At 51.5% G+C, this 17,123-nt stretch overlaps 1 protein-coding gene and 1 long non-coding RNA gene across 4 annotated transcripts in view; one reads left to right on the top strand and one right to left on the bottom strand.

Annotated features, from left to right (window-relative positions):
* Positions 1–17,123, top strand: part of Cgnl1 (cingulin like 1) — a 143,769-nt gene that overhangs the window by 118,216 nt on the left and 8,430 nt on the right. For all 3 annotated transcript variants that reach the window (XM_069995328.1, XM_069995329.1, XM_069995327.1), the window contains exons 9-14: positions 1,402–1,605; positions 2,690–2,794; positions 5,967–6,119; positions 7,464–7,634; positions 10,230–10,391; positions 14,982–15,071. In XM_069995328.1, coding sequence (XP_069851429.1) covers positions 1,402–1,605; positions 2,690–2,794; positions 5,967–6,119; positions 7,464–7,634; positions 10,230–10,391; positions 14,982–15,071 — 885 coding nt within the window. The remainder of the gene's footprint in view (positions 1–1,401; positions 1,606–2,689; positions 2,795–5,966; positions 6,120–7,463; positions 7,635–10,229; positions 10,392–14,981; positions 15,072–17,123) is intronic.
* LOC138808967 (uncharacterized) overlaps positions 8,213–17,123 on the bottom strand; it is a 55,509-nt gene continuing 46,598 nt past the window's right edge. Inside the window, exon 3 of the long non-coding RNA XR_011366649.1 lies at positions 8,213–8,355. This is a non-coding gene — a long non-coding RNA (uncharacterized lncRNA). The remainder of the gene's footprint in view (positions 8,356–17,123) is intronic.

The raw sequence follows: 17,123 nt of genomic DNA, 5'->3' as shown, positions 1-17,123 counted from the left end.
CTAGTTGGGCCAAAGCCCAGATTAATCCAGGTCTACCTTTACTATCTTGCCTGCCTGCCTGCTTGCCTTCCTTCCTTTCTCTTTCTTTCTCTCCTTCCCTCCTTAGCATTTTGGGGGGTTCTAGGGCTTGAACTCTGTCCTGCTCTCTGCCTCTTGAAGCGTTAGGGTTGCACCTGTGTGCTCCCATGCTTGGCTGTCTTACTCTTCTGGCCTGGCGGGTGAATGCCCTTTGCTTCCATGAGAGTTTGTGCAGTTATCTGTCCGCTATCCTCCCGTTGGTGCTTTGGAGACCCCTGCATCTTGGGGGTAGTCCTCCACGCTCCTCATTCCCGGCCTGCAGGCCTCCCTCCTGCCTCTCTCTCTCTCTCCCCCATAACACAAAAAAGGCTGCACTGATTCAAACTATATATAATTCAACTATTTCAAATGTACAACTCAAACTGGGTGCTGGTGGCTCAGACCTGGAATCCTACCTACACAGAAGGCTGAGATCTGAGGATCTTGGTTCAAAGCCAGCTGAGGCAGAAGAGTCCAAAAGACTCTCTTCTCCAATTTACCAGAAAAACAAAAAGAGCTGTACTGAAGATGTGGCTCAAGTGATAGAGCACCAGCTGTGAAAACATAATGATGAGAACTTGAAACTTTTGAATTCAAGTTCCAGTACAGCACAAATAAAATAACACAATCCTGTGTGTGTATGTTCAGTGTCGTACAGCCAACATTGCTGTCAACTCTAGAACATTTTCATTATGCTCCAGAAGTTCTTTTTTTTTTTTTTTTGGGTCCGGTCGTGGGGCTTGAACCCTGGGCCTGGGCGCTGTCCCTCAGCTCTTCAGCTCAAGGCTAGCGCTCTACCACTTGAGCCACAGCGTCACTTCCGGCTTTTTTCTTTTTGCTTATGTGGTGCTGAGGAATCGAATCCAGGGCCTTAGGCATGCAAGGCAAGTGCTCTACCACTGAGCCACCTTCCCAGCCCTCATGGGATCTTTTATGACTTGCTTGTTCCATGTAGAATCAGGTTCTCAAGGTTCATCTCTGATACTGTAGTGTGCATCAGTAGTTTATTCTCCTCGTGACTAAGAAATACTCCATTGTATGAACAGACCATGTTTTGTTTCCCACCTGTTTGTGGGTTGACATCAGTTATTTCCACCTTGGGCGTACTTGGAATAACGATGCTCTAAGGATGCAGGAACACGTTTTCGTGTCATCCTACATCTTTACTTAGGTGTATACCCAAGAGTGATATCGCCGATTCGTAGGGAAACTTGGGTTTCACATTTTGTTGCCTCTTGTTGCCCCCTCTCCAAACACGTTTCCACTTGGTGGTATTCATTTTGTGGAGTGGTGGGTGGGTTGTTGTGAGGGGTTACCCTGTTGGACTTTGGTGTGTTTTTACAGAACGTGGAGGTCCTGGCCAGCCGGAGCAGCGCGGAGCAGAGGCCGGCAGGGGCTGGCCTGCGGGAGAAGGAGCTGGCCGAGGAGAACACGCGGCTGCAGCTCCAGATCGCAGAGCTGCAGCGCAGGGCGACTGAGCTGCAGGAGCAGCTGGAGGCCCGGGGACGCCAGGAGATGGAGGCCAAGGATGCACTCCTTAAGTGCAAGGTGAGGCCTGGCCTTCTCCCCTGCCCGTGCACACCCAGGTGAGAGGGAGCCAGTGGGGGGGGGGGGAGGAACATCCAAAACCTATCTGGAGGCGCAGGGTTTTCCCCTCACCCCAACATCAGATACCCCAGCCTTTCCCAGGCTCCACCTTCAGAAACTTCCAGACAGCTGTTCCACCACTGTGGGGCTGGAGGCCCTCGGGACCGTGCTGTTCTTACAGTTACCCAGGGCGTGGCAAAGCCACTCCCGCAATGGTCTGACCTGTGGAGGTGGGAACGTGTTTGTGCGACAGACACTGACCGTGACCAAAGCACAAATCTGGTGCCCATCAGAATGACTGATGTAATTCTTACAACACCTTCAGGCTAAGCCTGGAGATTTGCATTTAAAAAAGTAGCAATCAGGCACTGGGCACCAGTGGCTCAACGCATTTAATCAGCAGCTGCTCGAGGAGGCTGAGACCTAAGGATCACGATTTGAAGTCAGCTCAGATAGGAAAATCTGTGAGACTCTAATCTCCAGTTAACTACCAACAAGCTGGAAATGAAGCTATGGCTCCAATGGTAGAGCTCTAGCCTTGAGACTTAAAAAGCTCAGGGACAGCACTTAGGCCCTGAGTTCAAGCCCCAGGACTGGCCACATACACACAAAAAAGTAGCCAGACCTGGGGTCACAGATGGAGGACATCTGAGGACCTGGCTGCTGGGTCTGTGGGTGTCTTTATGTTCATTTTCTTTCCTTTTTGTTTACTGTTCTGTGGATTTGAAATCATGGTCTTGTGGCTTGCGAGGCAGGTGCTCTACCATCTGAGTCACGCCCGCAGCCCTTTCTGCTCTTTCCAGTTACTTTCCAGACAGGGTCTTGAACTTTTTTTTTTTTCAGTACCAACACTCAATTGGCACTGTGAGTGCCCCGCCCTGGCCTTGCACATAGCTGGGCTGAGTCACAGTCCTCCTCCCCAGCAGGTGGGATCACAGGCATGAGGCCCGGCAGTGGGCCCGTCTACGTCCACTTGCTTCCACTGAGTCAGCATCACGAGGCCGGGAGCACGAGTGGGTGCCTTCTAACCAGTGCTGCATTGTAGGGTGAAATGCAGCAGCTAGCCGAGGCCCTTGAGAGTGCCAGGAAGGAGGAAGAGGCGTCCACGGAGGCCAGGAGGGCCCTGGAAGGCGAGCTGGAGAAGGCCCAGGTAAGCACGGGCTCAGCTCGGCTCTCTTGCAAGCGGGCGGGTAGCGATGGCCGCCACTGGTTCTCTTCATTGTTTTTTTTTGTTTTCCTCGTGTCATTCCTGGACCTTAATCTGAGGGCCTAGGTGCTGTCCCTGAGCTCTTTATTTTTGCTCAAGGTTCGCACTCTTACCACTTTCAGCACAGCTCCACTTCTGGCTTTTTGGTGGCCAACTGGGGATTAGAGTCTCGTGAACTTTCCTGCCCGGCCTGGCTGTGACCTGTGATGCTCAGATCTCCGCCTCCTGAGTAGCTACAGTGACAGGCGTGAGCTGCCAGTGCCCAGCTGGTGAAAACCTTTTGTGCTTGAGAGCTGGCCAGGGGAAGATGGCTGAGACCCTGTGGTATGCAGAGCCATATGTCTGCAAAGACAGAAATGTAAGAGAGGACTGAGAGCCCCTTTGAGGGGGCACCATCTCCCCCAGAAGCAGAGCTGCGCTCGCTGTGCTACCTCTCGCCCTACTGTGGATGGAGAGCGCATTTTGACCTCGAAGCCTGTCTCTCCCATGTTCACTGTCTGCCGGCTGTCGTCTTGGATTTCCTTCTCTTCTTCCTCCTCCTCCTCCTTTTCATTTTTTCTTTGCCAGTCCTGGGGCTTGAACTCAGGGCCTGGACATTGTCCCTGAGCTTCTTTTTCTCAAGGCTACCACTCTCCCACCTGAGCCACAGCACCACTTCTGGCTTTTTCTGTGTGGTGCTGAGGAATCCAACCCAGGGCTTGGTGCATGCCAGGCAAGCACTCTACCACTGAGCCACCTTCCCAGCCCCTGCTCTTCTTTTTGGTGGTGGTTCTGGCCTTTTACTCGGGGCTTCACACTCCCAGCCCCTTTGGCTTTCGCGATTTTTCAGATAAAGTCTTACCTTTTGCCCAGGCAGGCCGGGGTCATGATTTTTCTATAGCTTTTGCACAGGGCCGGGGTGCTGTCCCTGAGCTAGTGCTCTGCCACGTTGAGCCACATCCACTTCCAGCGTTTCTGGTAGTTTCGTGGAGATATGAATCTCATAGACTTCCTTGCCTGGGCTGGCTTACTGTGATTCTCAAATCTCAGCCTCCTGAGTAGCCGGGATTATAGACATGAGCCACGGGCCCCTGGCCTGCCTTGCTTGTAATAGAGAGGGTTTCATGAACTTTTTGCCCAGGCTGGCCTGGAAACTCAATCTTCCCAATCTCCATCTCCTGAGTTTTTACAGGAGAGAGCACTGCATTCTGTTTTGGCTTCCGGTTTTTTCTTAGATCTGGATCTTTGTCACCAATTCTTGGACTGGCTGTGTGTGGCTGGCAGTTTCGCTGTGTGCTGGTGATGGGTCATGATGCTTACTGTGGGTTACCCAGCCAGGAGTTTAAATTCGCGAGCTAGTTGGCGTTAGAAACAGGAAAAACATTTCTACTTGAGACAAACAAAAAAAATCCCCATCTCTTTGTCATGCATGCACCAAATGTGGGACACAGGTTTTGGAGCCTTGCAGATTGTCTGCTTGCGCTAAGCGAGGATGCTTTGGGCCGGCTGAGGCGGCTCGCACCTGTACATCCCAGCTCCCCAGCATGCAGAGATGGGAAACCGAGGTTCAAACCTAGCCTGGGCAAAAAAAGTTAGCAAGACCTCACCTTAACACATAACCTGGGTGTGGTGGTGTGCGCCTCTGGCCCCAGCTATGCAAGAAACAGTGGTAGGATGATCCTACCAGGCTGGCCCTGGTCAAAGCAAACACATACCTCCCACAAAAACTCAAGACCCTCTTTTGAAAAATAGCCTAAAGCAAAAGGGCTGGAGGCATAACCCAAGGGATAGAATGTCTGCCTAGCAGGTTCTGAGTTCAAACCACCAAAGAAAAAAGTGTGTCTTGCTTGTGGAAGTTCAGCTGCTGAGGATGAGTGTGAACTCTGGGTAGAACAGAAGGCCTCGGAGGTCCGTTGGGTGTCCCGGCCACCCAGCGTGTGGCTATACACTCCCAGGAGACCTGACTGCTTCCCCCCTTGGCTCCTACATGAGCTTGTGTGGACCGGATGCAGGAGTGCAATCACCTGATGCTCTGGGGCTTGGGGGCCAAACCCTTTGCTCAGGTGTCCTGCACGCCTGACACCCTACAAGTTGGAAACCCAGAGGGAGCTTAGTCCTGGAGGAAGAGGGAAAAGAAATGGGTATCGTTTTCAGGTCAATATTTTATTTTTTTGGTGCTGTTCCTGAGGCTCGAACTTAGAATCTAGGTGCTGTCTCTGAGCTTTTCTTTTTTTGTCCAAGGCTAGTGCTCTTGAACCACAGATCCACTTCAGGTTTTTGATGATTGTTAATTGGACATGAGTCTCACAGACTTTCCTTCTTGGGCTGGCTTTGAACCATGGTCCTCAGATCTCAGCCTTTTGAGTAGCTAGGATGACAGGTGTGAGCCCACTGGTGCCCAACACTCACCAGAATCTTTTTTTGCCCATCCTGGGGCTTGAACTCAGGGTCTGGGCACTGTCTCTGAGCCTCTCTGTGCCCAAGGCCAGCGCTCTACCACTTGAGCCACAGTGCCACTTCTGGCTTTTTCTGAGTAGTTTATTGGGAGATAAGAGTCTCACAGACTTTCTGCCCTGGCTGGCTTTGAACTGTGATTCTCAAGTGTCAGCTCTCTGAGTAGCTAAGATTACGGAAGTGAGTCACTGACACTCCCAACTCTCACCAGAATTTTTCATTGCAAGACTTTATACTTTTAGCAGTCAGTTGCACCTTTGCATATGATGAATATATCCATCTTCATATTGGCTGAAGACCATAGTGAACTTGCATCTGTTTCACTGTCATTCTTAGCTTCCTGTCCCACATTTCTGGGGTCCAGGATAACCCTGCGGTATGGTGTTCTTGAACATCTTTGATTCTGTTCCTAAACTGAAGCAGGAGGTGGTGGAGGCTGCTCCTCTGACCGGGAGGGGGGCGGGTTGAGGGGGATAGCGGGGGGAGGCAGCTTCCTCCTGCCTTATTGGGCAAGGGACTGATTTTTAGCTATTGCCACCAGCCGGATCCTGTGTGGGCCATGGTGGCTTTAGTCAGGTCTTTTTGCATGCCGGTGGTCTGGTGGCTGTAGTCCGTGGCCGGGCCGTGGCCCCCTGGTTGGCGGAATGGGGACGTGACGGCCCTGCCCTGCCCTGCCCTGCAGAGGGCGCTGAGCCGCACCACGCAGGAGCACAGGCAGCTGTGTGAGAAGCTCCAGGACGAGCCTGAGCAGAAAGAGCAGCTGAGGAAGCTGAGGAGCGAGATGGAGAGCGAGCGGTGGTGCCTGGACAAGACCATTGAGAAGCTGCAGAAGGAGGTGAGGGAGAAGGGGCGGTGGGGAGGGCAGACTGCCCCTCAGTGACTCAGCCCTCTCTGGGTCTGGGACTCCTGTCTTCGCACAAATGTGTCAGGGATTCGCAAATACCTGAAGGTCCTCTTTAGACTTTGTGAGAATCGCTGCTGCCAAACCAGGCACCAGTGGCTCATGCCTGTGACCCTAGCTACTTGGAGGTTGAGGTGTGGAGGATGGCATTTTGAGGTCAATGTAAGCAGAGAAGTCCATGAGATTCCACCTCAGTGGAAGAAGTTGAGCACGTGGTCGTCCGTGCATGTTGCCCTGGCTCAGAAGGGAAGCCTCAGCTAAGATCCCATCTGGATGTCTAGACACAGGTCTGGACAGGAAATGAGAACCTAGCTCTAAACAACTGCAGTGGGACAAAGATGGAGGCGTGGCTCAGCAGTAGAGCACCTGTCTAGCAAGCACCAAGTCCTGAGTTCAAGTCCTAGTACCACTAAACACAACAACAAAAACCAGTAAAGCCCATACCTTGTGGACTTTGGCACCAGAATTGCTTGTAGATATCTTAGCAGGTTAGCGTGGAAACACACATGGAACCAACTATTCCCTGGGTTGAAACCTGCATCTGTGTGGATCTAGCATGTGGCTGACATGTCCAGGAGTTGGATCTCTTGGCCCCACAAATGCCCATAGGGGACAGAACGAGGCCAGATTGGCTCCCTGCGTTGTAGGAGCTGAGTGGACACAAGTGACCTCTATTTCCTGACGCCTGCTCACTTTGCTAGTTTGTAGTGTGTGTGTGTGCGCGCGCGAACGTGCACGTGCCTGGCCTGGGGTTTGAATTCAGTGCCCGGGCACTGTCTCTGAGCTTTTCTAGCACTCTACCCTTTGAGCCACACCTCTACTCCTGCTTTCTGCTAGTGAACTGGAGATAGGAGTTTGGGCAGGTTTTAAACGCTGAGCGTCAGATCTCAGCCTCCTGAGTAGCTAGGATTACAGGCGTGAGCCATGCACCAGGCTCTCGCTTTTTATCTTCTCTGGAATTCTGTCTAGGTGTGTGCATTCAGTTCATTCTGAACATGACTCTAGAAAGTGAGATTTCAGGGCTGGGCAACTGTCCTCTTGGAAACTACCAGGTACTGAGAAGCGACAGATGTGCCCAGTTGTAGAACTGCCCGGTGGCAGCACGGAGCTCTGACCCCAGGACCGTGTGTCCAGGCCTAGAGGATGTGGCTGCCCCTCGGCCATGCTGTTGCCATGCAGAAGCTGCTCAAGCTGAAGGGTGTGCAGGGGACTCAGACTCAAGCCCAGACCTTCAGCTGCTTACCCCAGGGAGGGCTCACATCGTATCCCTTCTTGCAGATGGCAGACATTGTTGAAGCGTCCCGCACATCCACCCTGGAGCTCCAGAGCCATCTGGATGAGTATAAGGAGAAGACCCGCAGGGAGCTCACAGACATGCAGAGGCAGCTGAAGGAGAAGACCCTGGAGGCAGAGAAGGCCCGCCTGGCAGCCTCCAACATGCGCGAGGAGGTAATTCATTCCTCCTCCTCCTCCCTCCCTTGTTCAGGCTCCCGAGATACCACTTTAAAATGCATCTGGGAAGATTTGAGGGTAGACTTTTTGTTGTTGTTGTTGGTCTTGGGACTCGAACTCTGGGCCTGGGCATTGTCCCTGAGATCTTTAGCTCTAGACGAGCATTCTATCACTTCCAGTTTTCTGGTGGCTAATTGGAGATAGTCTCATGGATTTTCTTTCCCTGGGATGGCTTTGAACCACAATCCTCAAAGCTCAGCCTTCTGAGTAGGACAACAGACATGAGCCACCAGGACCCAGCTTCATATTTTATTTTTGGGTGGTCTCTTTTCTTTCTCTTTATTATCTTCAGTTGCACAAAGTGTTTTTAATTCCATGTCAACCAATGAGTATGATGCATCTTGATCCATCCACGTCACCCCCTCCATCAGTCCCCACCCTCTCTCAACCCCACCCTTCTCCTCAAGTTGTCTGGTCCATTTTTCACATTTGTACATTGAATATTATGACTGCCCTTCCTCTCCCCATTCATCCTCCCCATGGCCTTCCCCCCCCCCCCCCAGCAACTTCCTGCTGTTCTTTTAGTGTGAGTCATTTGTTCATAGGAGTTACGCCCAGTGGAATCCTCCATTCGAACCATGCACCAGGCAGTTCGTATGTCTTCATAGATCATTTCCTCCTCCATTTCTAGATATCTGTTACGTGGACAAGTGATATTCTAAAAGGAAAAAAACAAAAAAAACAACTCCCAGGTGAAATGGTCGTAATGGTAACTGGTCCTTTTTCTTTTTTAAAAAATTAGTCTAAAATCTTCTGCCTAAAAAGTTCAGCTGTAACTTACGGAAGGGGAAAGGGACCAGCTGTGTTCACGTGACTCGTCCACACTCCCATTGTATTTTATTCCTGGCACAAGAATGGCAGGAATGGATTTTTTGTCATTCGTGGGAATACAGGCTTCCTTATTGGCATAGGAGTGGTGGTATGTCTCCGAATAGTGCGAGTTAAAAGGGGGGCTGGGGGCAGGGAGGGTCAGTGCTAGAGCTTGTCTAGCATGTGTGAGGTACTGACTTCAACCTCAGCATCACCCCCCCCCCCCCCCGCAATGTTACGCTACCTTGATTTTGATACTTGAGAGTACTTGAGCTGAGCCTAGTTACTCAAGAAGTTGAGATCTGAGGATCAAGGTTTAAAGCCAGCCCAGGCAGATAAAACCAAGACTCTCATCTGAAATGAACTAACCAGAAGAGGATTTGTGGTTCAAGTGCTCAGGAGTGCCAGCCTTAAGCAAAAAATGCCACAGGATCTCCCTGGGCCTTTCATAGTGTCCCATGCCAGAGCAAACTGTGCTCCCCAACCAATGCCTGGACCGTCTGTGGGCTACTGGCACTGAAGGGGTTACACAGAGGGGGGGGGGGGGGGAAAGCTCAGGGAGCACTGCTGCAGGCCCTGAGCTTAGTCAGGCCCTACTGTTGACACAAAACAAAATAAAAAAGACTAGGGCTTCCCTTCATCTTGACCTCCAAAGAAGAAAAATCAAAGGGAATGTTTTTGATTGAGTAGAAAGTCAGGAGCTCCCCACACAGAGTGGGTAGTGCTTTCTCAAGGTCTTCCTCCTGCCAGTGCATGACCTTGAGCAGTTCACTCCAGTTACCTGAGCATCTCCACCTCTTTAAAGTGCAAATCTTAGTCACTTAGTAATTAAATCATATGTGACCCTATATAGGAGAGACTGAGTACAGTCCCAGACAATAACTGGGTCCCTTAATTCTAAAGTTTATTTTTGTTCACATCCACTGCCAAGAGCCCAAAGACTCCACAGGAAAAGGAGTTTTCTTTAAAAAACAAACTCTGCATTTCTTTGATCAAAGGAAGGTGGCTCATGAGTCACTGCTGAAGCTGTAAAAGAACAATGGCTATTTATCCCCAATTCTAAAACGGTGCTGAAAGCTCCTGATAACGGACTCAAAGCAAGGTGCCTGTTCCTTGTCTGTGAAATGCTGGGGGCCGGAAGTGTTTTGGACTTGAGTGTTTTTCAGATTTGAAACAGTTGCCTAGACTCCATCAGTCGCCTAGACTCCATCAGTCGAGTCTTTCTTTCTCCCTTTTCCTGGTGTACTGGATCCCCAAGTCTATGCCTTTCCCTACACCCCTTCTGCCATCTCCAGGAGGTAGGACATTGGTGGGGAGCCTGCCCAGACTCTTACCTTCCCTTCCCCATCCCAGAGATCAGAATGAGTTCTAGGAGCATTCAGCCTATGAAAATCCATGTTTTATTCAAAGCTTATTGGTTTAGTGCCACCTTGTGGATGAAGACGAAAACTACAGGTTATGATGGTGACCAGCTCATTCTACAAAGCAATGGTTGTGGCCTAAAAAGTGCACGGATACATGGTTCAATTTTGTGCCTGCTTCTGGTTGATTAATTTTGGTTTTCTTTCACCCTGACTTTAAGCCTCCTCTGAAGTGCAATAATTACTCTCTGGGAAGCACTTTCCTTCAGAGTGAGCCTGTGCAGCGTGTTGGGGGGAGGTGTGTGTCTCTGTGTTATTAAATACCCCATGAGACCCCCGCCCAACTCTCTCTCTCTCCTAGATGCGCCTCCTGGAGGAAGAGTTGAGGGACCATCAGCGATCTCAGGAGGAAGAGCTCATGAGAAGGCGGCTTCTAGAACAGACACTGAAGGAGCTAGAGTATGAGCTGGAGGCCAAGAGTCACGTCAAAGATGAGCGCAGCCGGCTGGTCAAACAGATGGAGGTCTGGGGTGGGCCACTAGGGGCCTGGGCCTGTTCCTTCAGCTCTAAGGAAGCCCTGGGGTTTTCCTTTTTTTTTAGGGTTAGCCCCTTACAGGACATCATAATTTAATGACCTGTAGAGGGTCATGCTTAAGGGAAAAGGTAGTGTTTTTTTGGGTACTGGGGCTTGACTCATAGTCTCATGACTTTTTTTTTTTTTTTTAATCAAGGCTGGCACTCCATCCCTTGAGACACAGCTCTACTTTGGGCTTTTTGCTGCTCGATCTTTTCTGCCTGGGCTGGTTTTGAACTATAATCTTCATAGTTTACACTATGCTGTGCCCAGATGCTTGTCCTCAGAGATCCCCTCAGCACTCCCAGTGTGGAAAGAGGGAAAGGGGGGAGAGAGGAGAGTGGGAAAGTTAGGGAGGAGAACAAGGGAAATGAAGAGCGAGAGAGGAGGAATGAAAGAGGACTGACAGCTCTGTACAGGAAGGAGGAGAGAGGCAGGGGGAGGGGCCAGGGGAAGGGGAGAGTGAGGGGAAAGAGAGAAGGGAGGGAAAGGTGGAGAGTGGTAGTGGTGGGGGAGGAAGGGAGGAAGGAGAGGGAGACAGGCAGGGGGAGAGGAAGAGAAAGGGGGTAGATGGGAGAGAGAGGAGAAGAAAGGAATGGGAGAGGTGAGGAGGGAAGGATGCAAGGAGGACAGGAACAAGTGAAGGAGAGGTGGAAGGGGAGGAGACAGGAGAAAGGGAGATGAAGAGGGTGAAAGTAAGGAGGGGGGAGATGTGGAGGGAAGATAAATGGAGGAGACAGGCTAGAGGGAAAAGATGAGAAAGTTGGAGAAAGGAAGAGAAAGAGACAGGATGGAAACAGGGCGAGGAGGGAAAGGAGATGGGAGAGTGGGGGAAGGAGGGAGGGAGGGGGAGAGGTGCAGACGGGGGGGGGGGGGGAGAAAGGAGGTGGAAGGGAGCAAGAGCAGACAGAGGGGAAGATAGGGAGGGGAGGGAGAGGAGGACAGGAGGAATAGGAAGAGAGAAGGAGAGGAATGAGGGGAAGAGATGGGGAAAAGGAGATGAACTGGAGAGGCAAGGGGAGAGAAGGAAGGGAAAAAGTGGGGAGGGGAAGGAAGAGGGAGGGATGAAAGGATGGAGAGAGCGCTACAGGAAGGAGGAGGAGAAAAGGAGAGGTAAGGGAGAGGGGGTGGAAGGAAGAGAAAAGGCAGGTCATACAGAGCCTAGCAGGGGAGAGGGAGAAGACGGGGGGGGGGGGGGACAGGTAGAATAGGGAGAATGGGAGGAGACTGAGGGGAGAGGGGAGAAAGATGGAGGGAAGAGTAGGGGAGACCAGAGGTTGGGAAGACAGGTGAGAAAGGGAGTAGATGGGAGAGCAGATAGAAGAAAGGGTGTAAGGTGAGAAAGAAGGAGAGGGGAGGCATGAAAGGATGGAGAGAGGGAGAAGAGCAACAGGGAGGACAGAGAAGGATGAGGGTGAGCAGAGGGAAAGGAGGAAGGAGACAGTGCACAGAGAAGAGAAGGGAAGGGAGGGAGAGGGAAAGGGAGAGGAGGGAGAGGGAAGAGGATAGAGGGAAGGGTGGAATGAATACGGGGGGGGGGGTGGCATCACGGAAGGGGAAGAGGAGAAAAAAGAAGATGAAGGGAGAAGACCGAGTGGGGATGGAAAGAGAGGAAGGAGACAGAGTGGGGAAGTTAGGGAGAGAGGGAGGAAAGGGAGAAGGGAAGGAAATAGAGGAAGGGACTGGAGGGGGAGAGGTAAGAGCAGATGTTGGGGAGGGAGAGTGGGGGAAGACAGGCAAGAGGGAGGTGGGGAAGAGGAGATGAAAGGGAGAGTGGGAAAGTGAAGGGAGAAAGGAGGGAGGGGCGAAAGAGGGATGAGCGAGAATGAGAAGGCCAGGGAGGGATGAAAGGATGGAGGGAGAGGGGCAGGAAAGGAGAGGGAAGGAGATGAAGAGCAAGGAGGAGGAATGAAGGTGAGGAGGGATGTGGTGGGGAGGTGAGGGGAGGAGACAGGAGAAGAGAAGGAAATGGAGGGGACAAATAGACGAAGGGGCTGGGGAGGCGAGAGAGAAGACAGGAGGGAGAGCAGAATGGAAAGGGAGAGCTGGGTGGTGGGGAGAGGTGGCGGAGTGGGAGGAAGACAGGGATGGTGGCAGAGTGGAAAAAGGAGGATAAAGAGAAGACAGTAGGAGGAGAGGTGGGAGCAGAGCAGGCAGGGGACAGAAAGAGGAGGGAAAGCAAGGAGCCGGGAGGGAGGGAGGGAGGGAAGGAACAAGCGAAGGAAATGGAGGGAAAAAAGGGACTAGAAGGAGAGAGATGGAGGGTAAGAAGGAGGAGAAGAGAATGAGAAAATAGAGATGAGAGGAGGGGGAGTAGGGGGGAGGAAGGAGAGGGAAAGAGTAGAAGGGAGGGAGAGCAGGAGAGAGTAGAAAGGGAGGGGAGCGTAGGGAGGGGTGTGGATAGCAGGGGAGGAGGGAGGAAAAGGAGAGAGGGGAAGAGATGGAAGGGAGAGTAGGGAGGGAGGACAGGAGAGAAAAGGAATAGATGGAGAGAAGGTAGGGGACACAGAGGAAAGGGAGAGTAGAGGGAGGAGAAAGGGATGAAAGGACAGGGAAAGGGAATAGAAGAGACAAGAATGGGGAAAGAGGAGAGGGAGAGAGGGGAGCAGAGGGAAGAGAGCGGAAGGAGAGAGGCTAGACAGGGAGAAGAGAAGGAAATGGACAGGAAAAGGGAAGAGAAGGAGAGATGGTGGCGGGGGAAAGATAGAAGAGGGGGGAGGAGAGGAGGGGCGGGCTGAGCACTGGCTTCCTTCAGCATCCATGGACTTCCTTCCTCCTTCAGCTCTGCGGGTCAGGGAGCTTCTGCCACGGAAGGTTTCATTAGACCCCTTTCTGCCACTATAAATGGATTTTTTTTTTTTACTGCTGTTTATTTTGTCAGTGTTTTAAGTTTTACTTCAGGAGATCATTGTAAGGCAAGCTAAGGTGGGTTCCGTTCACTAGAACTGGACTGTGCTTTAAGGCTCGGGCACAGTGCTCAGATAAAGCCAGTGCCTGCATCTCAAATGGGACTGGGTTCTTTAGAGGCAGATAAAAAGCCCTTTTAATCCCAGCTATTTAGGACTGCGGTCAAAGGTCAGCCCAGGCAAAAGTGAGCAAAATCCCCATCTGAACAAATGAGTGAGACACAGTGGCCCTGCCTGTAATTCCAGCAAAAAGAGAGGTAAAGGCTAGAGGATCAGAGTGTGAGGTACTCCTGGGGGAAGGAGCAAAAAAATGGAAGAGGGCATGACTGCAGTGGTTGAGTGCCTGCCTGCCTCGCTAGCACACGTAAGGCCTGAGTCTAAATCTCAGTACCCCCCAAAAAGAAAAATATATTTTGGGGGGTAGGGTGGGAGTGGGGTTAGTCCTGGGGCTTGAACTCAGGGCCTGGGCGCTGTTCCTGAGCTCTTTTGCTTAAGTCTAGCGCTCTACCACTTAAGCCGCAGCTCTACTTCTGGTTTTGTGGTGGTTAATTGGAGATGAGAGTCTCACGGACCTCCCTGCCCAGGCTGGCTTTGACTCGGGATCCTCAGATCTCAGCCTCCTGAGTAGCTAGGATTACAGGCGTGAGCCCCTGGCGCTCGGCTCCTGTACAATATTGATCTGTTTTTCCTCTAGCTACAAAGTGACTGGCGCGCACGCACTCATGCATACACATACACACACGACTCCTGTGTGCAAAGGTAGCTCCATGCCTCCGGGTGATCTCACTGCCTGGTGCGGGCCTCTCTCTCCCCCGCCCCCAGATAGGTAGCTTGGGAAGGACCCAGCTTTGTACTCAAGTTTCTGGGACTTTTTGCTTCTGGTGCTATGGCTTTGATGCTTACCAGGGAAGAGCACACCTGAATTCTGAGACTTTCATTTAGTGTTTCCTTTGTCAGTCAATTTGGGCAACTGCCCAAGTCCACCTCTTACTATGCTGCAGATGCAGCTTGTAGAACCTCTGATAAAACTGACACACCGGCAGGTGCATACCCCGCAGCCCCAAGAACCTTGTTTTTTCGGGGGAGGGTGATGGTGGTACTAAGGTTTGAACTCACGGCAAGTCTCCATTACTTGAGCCACACCACTCGTCCATTTTGCTTCATTTCTCAGATAGCATCTTGTGCCTTTTGCCTGAGCTAGCCTCACACAGCAAGCCTCCTCCACATGCCTTCTTAGTAGCTATCATTATAGCCTTTTTTTAGAATAGGAGATTATTTGCTTAAGTTGGTCTCAAACCATGATCTTCCTATCTCTACCTTCCGATTAGCTGGGATTATAGATGTGAGCCATTGTGCCAGGCCTGAAATACATGCTTTCACTCAATGCTGTTAAATCAGAAGCCAGCCCGAAGGCAGCTATTCTTCATAGGTGATTGAGGGGGTTACCAGAATCAGCCACCACCAGCGTCTTTGTGTATTCCAGTGCAGGTTTGGGGCTATCCTTGAAGGCAGGCAAAGCACTGTGTCAAGCAGGAAGCACTCAGAAATGAGCCTTGTGATCCCCGGTGCCCACTTCCCCTTGGGGCTTCCTTCCACCGGGCTGCAAGGTGACCTTGTGTGACTTGTTACGCAGGACAAGGTGTCCCAGCTGGAGGCGGAACTGGAAGAGGAAAGAAACAACTCGGATCTGCTGTCGGACAGGATCGCTCGGAGCAGGGAGCAGGTACTGGGGGAACACTTAGCTGAGGGGGGGCTGCGGGGGCGTCAGGCGGAGGACCCTCTTAGACTGAGCTGATGACAGACGTCTTACGCTTTGCTCTAAGCAGGGGCAGCAAAGGCTGCTGGGAAATTCCCAGCATGCTCGTGGGTAGACATCCAGCAGCCATTTAGCCTTAAGAGTTTTGCTTGCCAAATTGTTAGTTCAGCAAGCTGCAACGTTGAGCCCCTAGCAGCAGCTCTGTGGCATGAGCCTTTCCTTTAAGAACTTTGCCAGCGGTAAGGGGCCTGTTTGATTCATGAGTTTGTTACTCATGGTTTTTTGTTTTTTTTTTTTGGGTCCGGTGGTGGGGCCTGAACTCTGGGCCTGGGCACTGTCCCTCAGCTCTTCAGCTCAAGGCTAGCGCTCTACCACTTGAGCCACAGCGCCACTTCCGGCTTTTTTCTTTTTGCTTATGTGGTGCTGGGGAATCGAACCCAGGGCCTCATGCATTGCAAGGCAAGCACTCTACCACCTTCCCAGCCCTTACTCATGGTTTTGACTGAGTATGGTCAAAATAAATAAAAAACTTTCCAGTAAGTACCTATAATCCCAGCTACTCAGGAGACTGAGATATGAGGATCAAGGTTCAAGGTTGGAAGTCAGCCCAAGCTGACAAATCTGAGACTCTTACCTGCAGTGAATCAGCAAAAAGCCAGAAGTGGAGATGTGGCTCAAGTGGCAGAGTGCCGGCCCGATTAAAAAAAGCTAAGCAAGAGCACAAGGCCCTGAGTTTAAACCAGTACCGCACAGTAATCATGATTCCCGCGCAGGCATTCCACAGCTCGTCTGTTGGTCAGTCTTGTGAGATCTGTTCTTCCCCTGCCCTTCTTCTTTGTGACAATCTGGCTCTCCACAAAAGCATAGGGTGCCCCCAAAAGCAAGGTAAAAGGCAGTGTGATTAACTCAAGTGATAAAGTGAGAAGTTTAGTTTTGCTGAAAGATGGCATGTCTTTACAAGATGTTGGGCGGCTTTGTGGGAAATGAATCGCGGGTCTGCAGCGCAGTGCTGAGCTCGACCTTCTGAGTATGCGCAGGTCTTCCTCCAAAGTCAAGGGTGGGTGATTCAGGGACCCCCATGCGTGCAGGGACCAGGCACCCTGAAAGTATTCACCGAGTGCAATAATGTGTTCCAGGTGAATGCCTCCCCCCTCCCTTCTTCATTGCCGTTTAAGCTGTGACTGGAATAAAAGCTGTGTGGTTCTGAGGAGTCCTTGGCAGCTTGGCTCAGCAGCTGCTTTACCACAGGCTATTCCAGAGGCTGCTAAGCGCTCATGAGGACAGAAGCGACCGTGACTTTGTTTTGCCAAAACCTTTCCTGTGCCTTGTGCACCAACACACACACAGACACGCAGAACCATGCCCCCCACCCCCAGGACTGAGTTTTCTGGTTCCATGATGACTTTGGTCTCTTTTTTTGTTGCTCATACTAGGCTTTGAACCCAGGTCCTCAGGCTTACTCAGCTGACGCTTCTCTGCTCTACCACATGAGCCACACCTCCAGCCCAGCTTTTTGCTGTTTTTTTTGGGGGGCGGGGGCTGGGCTGCTTTGAACCACAATCCTCTTGCTCCTGAGTGACTAGGATTATAGGTACAAGTCCCCCAGTTCCTTGTCCTCTTCACTGAGCACTCAGACAGGAGCGCTATCTCTGCCATGGTCAAGACTGATTGAGGGTGAATTCATCTAAGCCATGGCTGTAGATATTTTTTTAACCAACTTTGTAGCTGTTTACTCCTGAGGGATCATTTTCCTCTCCACACTCCGGAATTCCTGGGACGATTCTCTCGATGGGAGGTGTGTGAGGTGCCATGCTGGCGTAAGGTCGTCCACGTCCTAAGGGCTGGGCCCACAGTTGGGTGCCATCCTCCTGCCTGGTGCCTCTGGGTGGGTCCCATGACGTTACTGTGGCCTTAGAGATGACTGAGGACTTGAGTCCACCTGCTTTTCTTTCTCTGACTATAAGACGCAAACAGGCAGAGGGAGTTCAGCCTGGTGAATTTTTCAATAACTGTGCCGGG

This window comes from Dipodomys merriami, unplaced genomic scaffold, assembly GCF_024711535.1.
Source record: "Dipodomys merriami isolate MVZ:Mamm:240054 unplaced genomic scaffold, mDipMer1.0.p SCAF_48, whole genome shotgun sequence".
Classification (NCBI taxonomy): domain Eukaryota; kingdom Metazoa; phylum Chordata; class Mammalia; order Rodentia; family Heteromyidae; genus Dipodomys; species Dipodomys merriami.
This window is presented reverse-complemented; position numbering and strand designations above follow the sequence as displayed.